This window comes from Ictalurus furcatus, chromosome 16 (assembly GCF_023375685.1).
Source record: "Ictalurus furcatus strain D&B chromosome 16, Billie_1.0, whole genome shotgun sequence".
Classification (NCBI taxonomy): Eukaryota; Metazoa; Chordata; class Actinopteri; order Siluriformes; family Ictaluridae; genus Ictalurus; species Ictalurus furcatus.
Genome location: NC_071270.1, coordinates 16,630,052 through 16,636,765, shown reverse-complemented (window position 1 = coordinate 16,636,765; position 6,714 = coordinate 16,630,052). Strand labels below are relative to the sequence as shown.

At 38.6% G+C, this 6,714-nt stretch overlaps 1 protein-coding gene across 1 annotated transcript in view; it reads right to left on the bottom strand.

Annotated features, from left to right (window-relative positions):
• Positions 1–4,315: 4,315 nt before the first annotated feature.
• The window catches only part of paxbp1 (PAX3 and PAX7 binding protein 1), a 17,148-nt gene continuing 14,749 nt past the window's right edge, over positions 4,316–6,714 (bottom strand). Inside the window, exons 16-18 of the mRNA XM_053644503.1 lie at positions 6,513–6,659; positions 6,239–6,393; positions 4,316–5,403 (exon numbers count right to left, since the gene is read on the bottom strand). Coding sequence (XP_053500478.1) covers positions 5,286–5,403; positions 6,239–6,393; positions 6,513–6,659 — 420 coding nt within the window. The 3' untranslated portion in view covers positions 4,316–5,285. The remainder of the gene's footprint in view (positions 5,404–6,238; positions 6,394–6,512; positions 6,660–6,714) is intronic.

The window sequence follows — 6,714 nt, the reverse complement described above, 5'->3', positions numbered from 1 at the left end:
AATGTGGGACAAGTTTGTGTGGGACATATTTCTGATACTGAGAGGCCTACCATTTTGATGTCTATTTTAATGAACATAAGAAACATGTACACTCTGTCCATTTATATTTATATGTCCTTCGTTTTTTCATTGTCATTCTTCTATATCAGAGATTCTCAACCTTTTGTAACTGAAGCCCCCCCAAGCCTCCCCTACCATGTGTATCTATATATAACCTAATCCAGTGGTTTTCAAAGTGGGGGCCGCCCGGGGGGCCTCAACAATTTGGCGTGAAAAATAAATAAATACATGATTTTCTCTTTCTCACTCTCAGACAACCACACACAAACAATCAATTCCTAATCTAATGTAATGTAAAGATGCAAGATGTGATTATTAATTAAAAAAGGGGGATATATTCAGAAAGACTATTTTACATGTAAAACATGTTGCAGTCCATTAGTCTTGCGTTCTAAAAACATTCGCATAAGAATGATGTAAATTAGGACGAAGGGCGTGTCTCATTATCCAGGACATTGTTAAATGAATCAGTGGGACACCTGCGTTTGCTTCTTTTTACATTCACAGCTGCAGCGTGATCACCGGTATGTGCTGCTCCGGCTCTCAGCCTCTCACTGAACGGAGCAGACGCAGAGAGAGGTGAGTGCAGCGGGAAAGCAAGACCTCACTTGAAGGACAGTACTGGCGACATTTGGAAAGTTGCTAAGGTTTGTTGTAATGATCGGCTATGATGATGTCATGTGGGGCCAAGGGGCGTGGTCGCCGCCTTGCTGTCTCGCTCTCTGTGACCTCCACATTGTGTGCTGACACGCGGTCTTATGTTAAGGTACCATTTTTGGGATGTTTTACTCGGTTAATCCTCTTCTAATGACCGACCTGTAACCATGCGTAAGCCTATGGTATCGTTCAATGTAATAAACGAAGACCAGCACTTTCACTTTGTGTCCGGCTGAGTTATATTAACTTTTGGAAAAAAAAAAAAAAGAGTCGCTAAAGGGGTCTGAAAAGTGGCTAAAATGGCAACACTGGTCCTACGGAGCCCCCCTAGTGTCAGGTAAGGAAAAAAAAAAACAGCCGTGTGTAATCCGTACCCTCGGTTTTGCAATCTGTACCCTTGGTTTTGTAAACCGCGCGCACCGCGTTAAAGTTGGGTTTATATTGGACATTCGCTGTACATTCGAGCTTCTCTCTTTTATTTCTCAAGAAATGAACACACAGGTCATGCACTTTTTAGACAGTCCCTTACTGACTCAATTACTATGAGGCGCTGATGACCTGCGTTTCCCAAAGCCTGCTTCCGCGGGCTTTAACAGGAGAAAATTAAAAAAATATATTCAGTTGTATTGGTGATATGTCCACTCAATACACATTATTAAGACAATACACATTATGTCCTTTTTGTGTGTTTATTTCTTGAGAAATAGAAGAGAGAATCTTGAATGTACAGCGAATGTCCAATATACACCCAACTTTAACGCGGCGCGCGCAGTTTACAAAACTGAGGGTACGGATTGGAAAACCGAGGGTACGGATTGCAAAACCGAGGGTACGGTTTAAAAAACCGAGGGTACGGATTGCAAATCCGAGGGTACGGATTGCAAAACTGAGTGTACGGATTACACATGGTTGACACAAGGGGGCTCCGTACTGGTCTGCATTGACATCTAGATAAAAAGCAGGCTAAATTCCGCCTCTCCCCAGCAAAAAGAAAATACAGAGGGAACACAGGGTTTTTCATTTATACACATTCTATTTGAAAAGCAAGAAAATACACCGAGTACCCAAATGATGCCCTGTGTGATAGTGTGAGTGCAGTGGTACTGAGTGTTACTGGGTTAATGAGTGTGCAGTGGTACTGAGTGTTACTGGGTTAGTGAGTGTGCAGTGGTACTGAGTGTACAGCAGAATTTCTTTTACACTTACTTTGTACTGTATTTTTGGAGGTTTTTATAGGTTTTAAAGTAACTTGAACATAAAGTAATTAGTAATCAGATTACAATTTTAAAGTAGTAATTAGTAATCTGTAGTGGATTTCTTTTTTTGAGTAATTTACCCAGCACTGATCATTTATAGCAAACAGTGCAACAAAATGAAACATTACTGCATAAAAAATTATGTGTGGAAAAATGTGCCCAGTTTGAGTGAAAGCTGACAGCCTTTTGATGATAGGCTTTAATACTTTCTTCACAGCCATTGGATGAAAGTCAGATTTGACTACCGCCCCTGGAGATGATTGCTTTGTCAGCGATGCAACTGATGTGTTCCGTCGATTTCAGTTTACAATTTACTGAAATTTTATTGTAGAAACATGAGAAAAACCTTTACAAACACCTTAGTCTGTTCAAACTCTTTATTTCCAATGAAAATGTGGAACATAATCTCAAGTTGCGGGATGCGGGACAAGGACTAAAATGCTGTGCATTACAACACAAAGTGGGATGTTTGGTCACCCTACCTTCTACCCACGCTGTTATTTATCTTCACTCATATAGTGGTCAATCACGTACCTACGACACAGCTGCACTTTGTATGTATACAATGAATTAGGTTTGTAATGATGCCATACACATATCTTATGGTACTATACCAGCTATCGTGGTACTATACAAGTAACACGATACAATGTAATATTGTGCTAATTCATAATTAAAATCTTCAAAATGAACCAAATTTACAGAAATTCATAGATATAAATGAAAACAGAAAAACCGAATTTTCCTCTGAGTACTTTATTAATGAGAATGAATTGGAAAAACTCAAGAACAATTATACAGTTGGCAAGCAACTAATTCAATGTGCCACATTTTGCCTATTGAAATCATGCAAATAGAAATTGTCCTCAGAGAATTAAGAATGATCACAGCATTAGGAATAAATAACTGAATTTGGAAATGAACTCCAAAAAAATCTTAAAATTGGGAACGTTACCTTGCTTACTAGCAAACACTGCTAATTTTATTATTTACAACATAGACCAGAGAACACTCCACCAAAAGGCTAGGTCTTTGTCCTGGTGATCATAACAGCCTTTGAGGCCAGTGCAATGTAGGATTCTCTTAATGGTGGATGTACATACTTTGTTGTCTTGGGGTTCAGTTGAATCTTTAAGACAAAAGTTTGTTCATCCCTGGGAGTTAATTTGTGCCTCATTACAGACCAATTCATTGTCTGTGCACTTCCAAGATTTTAATATTTGCATACAATTGTTTGTACAGATATTTGTGGTACTATCAGTTGTTTGGAAAACTGGACTTGTGGAGGTCTTGGCTTAGTTGCTTGGATTTTCCCATGGTATCAAGAACAAAAAGGAACTGGCCGTTAAATACTGGTGCACTCACACTCATAATTATACTATTGGATAATCAGAGGCTTCTAAATGGTCAATACACTAATTTCTGGAATCTTCCAGACTATTTAAAGACAGAGTCATTTTGGTTATGCAAACTTTTAACCATGGAATTCTGATATAATGAATTAAAACTGAAATAAACCTGTCTGTATTTGCTTGTTTTAAAATGACATCTGATGTAAACAAAGTAGATGCCCTTAGCTGAATTTCCAAAAGAAATGTGAAAGCTTGAGCATAATTGTCTAGTTTAGGTGTTTGTATATACATTTTGCTCAAAACTATATCCAGAAAACCATGATCAATTAAGTAAAGAATAAAATACATTATCAATGGCAGATTGGTGTGATGGAGTCAGATGCAGAGTTATTATTTTCCTATATCAGCACATCCCACAGTCTTTTATTTCTTTTGTACTACAAGTTTGCAGACAATAATATTTTTAAAACCTATTAATGAACAACCTTTATATTGTAACCCCTTGGTTATATTTAATGCTCTGGCGCAACCATGAAAGTTATTACTTATGTTATAGCAGCTACACTCACCGCCCACTTTATTAGGAACACCTGTACATTCATGCAGGCATCCAATCAATCAATTATGTGGCAGCAGCACAATGCATAAAAATCATGCAGATACAGGTCAAGAGCTACAGTTAATGTTCACATCAGACAGAATGGGGAAAAGTGTGAAGTCAGTCTCTTTAACCATGGCATGGTTGTTGGTACTAGATTGGCTGGTTTGAGTATGTCAGAAAAATACTGATCTCCTGGGTTATTTACACACAACAGTCTCTCCCAGGGCAGAGACACTTACAGCTTTACCACTTACTGTTTACTGATCCTAAAGACTTCTGTAAATGTTAAGTGTCCACACCTCACATTAGTGATTGTGTAGTATGTTAAATAACAATTTTGAGTTTGTGTATTAGGTTTAAATGATTCAGTGTCTGCTATACAAGTCCTTTTGAATTAGCTGTTACTATCAAAATTATGACACGTGCATTATTACAAACCTGTGATTTGAATGACAGCAAGCACTCTTTCAGAACTGGTCTTATAGACAACACATCAAAGCCTTCTAACCACTCAGGTTCGTTAATTTAACAGCACCGTTTATTCATGGGCAAGTTGGGCAGACAAGGTAAGTGTGTCAAAGAAAGTGGCCAGTAACCCCAGAAAAGCTGCAGTGTTTGTTACACGTCTACCACTACCACGCACAGACACGCAACTGTCAAGTCAGTGTCAATGCAATACTAAGAATGGCCCAACATCCAAATAACTGGTCAGTTATCCTGGTCAGCAGTGGTATAGTCGATCCTTTTCATTGATGAAGAAAGTAAAGGGGTGCTGACAAATTTTAAAAAAATACAATGACATTAAAATAAATTCCAAACGACATTGCTTTCAACAGAAATCGATTTTATTCAGGTTAATAAAACACTCAATCAAAAATGATTTTAAAAATGCACAAAATATTTTCATCATTTTAAACTGAGGTGAATGGCTAAGAGTTATGTATGTCATGCAAGCAAAAGGAGCAAGTGCTATTTCTACAGCCAAGCTCCATCCAGTCATGTCACAACAGATATGTATAACATTTTATCAACACGTTTAAAAAGTTTCTGATTCACTGGAATAAAACTAAATCTGTGTCTTTGCCACTGAAAGACCCACAAATGAAAAAAGCCCACAAATAGGTGAGTTATGAGTTTAAACAGCCCACTGTGGATTAAAGCCAACCTCCCAACACTGTTAATTCATTCTCCTATATGTTGACCAGAACACCAGAGCTGAAAAACACACCAGGAGTTTGAAAATGAATCAAAAAAGAAATTCTTCAAACATACACATGTACAGTAGCAACAATTTATACACAGTGCACCCTTAGGGCCAGTCATGAGTCACTCTGACCAGGGCTCCTCAAGTTAGTTCTCTCATTTACTCTCCAGCAAGGTCTTAATGTCTTTAATTCCATGCTCTGAGGCGACAGTGATCACGTGATCCAAAGCATTGAGTCGACCGAGAAGCTTCACCACCTCCTTAATGTGCTCCCTGTGTAGGAAACAGTAAAGAGTTTTTATTTATAAATAAACAACAAACAAACAAACAAAAAACCCCATAACAGCACATTTTCAATATAGTCCTATTATAAGTCGCATGGCTAATATCCCTTGTAGAAAGCGTGAAATGCTTCCACATGACAATTTTCACTTTTTGCTGCTCAGTTTTAACGTGACTATACTGACTGACAGACACAGAATAATGAATCAAACATGTATATCGTTATTGATCACGATAATCAATAATCCATGGCTAGGTGTGCATTACACGATTTTAATGCACTCCGTCTCAGGTGTTTCTTTTCCTCCAGCAGTAAAATCGTGTAATGCACACCTAGCCGTGGATTATCCCTTACTTAACTCAACATTCTCCATTACCCTTACAGAAAGTAGAAGGTTCTGCATCTTTCAAACAGGAAAGCTACATGAGAGAAGCGGCCAAAGGATTACTAATGTGAGATTGGAGTAAAGGGGTGGGGCTTCCAGAGACTGTCGGTTAATTGGAGGGTCACCTATGCTCCAATGTTAATATGCGGAGCGCCTATGTAAAATATCAGGTCTGTGTAAGGTAAGCGTTATTATAGTTACTATGTGCACATTGTGTGAACAGTCTATTTTCCCCCATATCAGCACAAAAAGCACTTTAGGCAGAACTTTTTTCCTATAAAAAAAACTATTGTAAACATTCCTTAATGGATTGCTTTCTAACATGTCCATTTAATACAGTGTCTCTTAATCACTTACACTATATGTTTCTTTTCTTTGCTCTAGCAACCCAGTTTCTATAGCGGTGTAAGGTCTGACCAAAAAATAAAAAAAAAAGTCACCTCGCTATCCTTTTGTCCACATCAGAAGCTATCAGGCTGCTACGATACAGCGAACTGGCCATGTGCTTCATGTAGCGGCATAAGTTCTCCAGCTGCGGCAGAGTCTGCTGACCTTTCAGACTGCTGAACCAATGCAACGGAAAACACTCCACCACCTTGAGGTAGACATGAGAAAAGAAAATTTCACATCCGGAACTTTTGAAAGCTCATAACCTTTACTGTGTTAAACTGCAGTTAACTGAAAGTGTTTAAGCACACAGTGCACGGTTCATACCTTCCTGCATTTCTCCACGCTGTCCTCCCCAACATCTGTTGACTGTAATGCTGAGAGAATGTAGCGATTCAGTGTGCTGTCAACAGCAAGCTCCTTCAGACTGTTATGAGACAGGATGCCATCCCACTGCAGGATGTTCCCTAGGAGCTGCAGAGAGAGAAAGAGATTTCCAATAATTATAAAAGGAAAAAGATAGGCATGT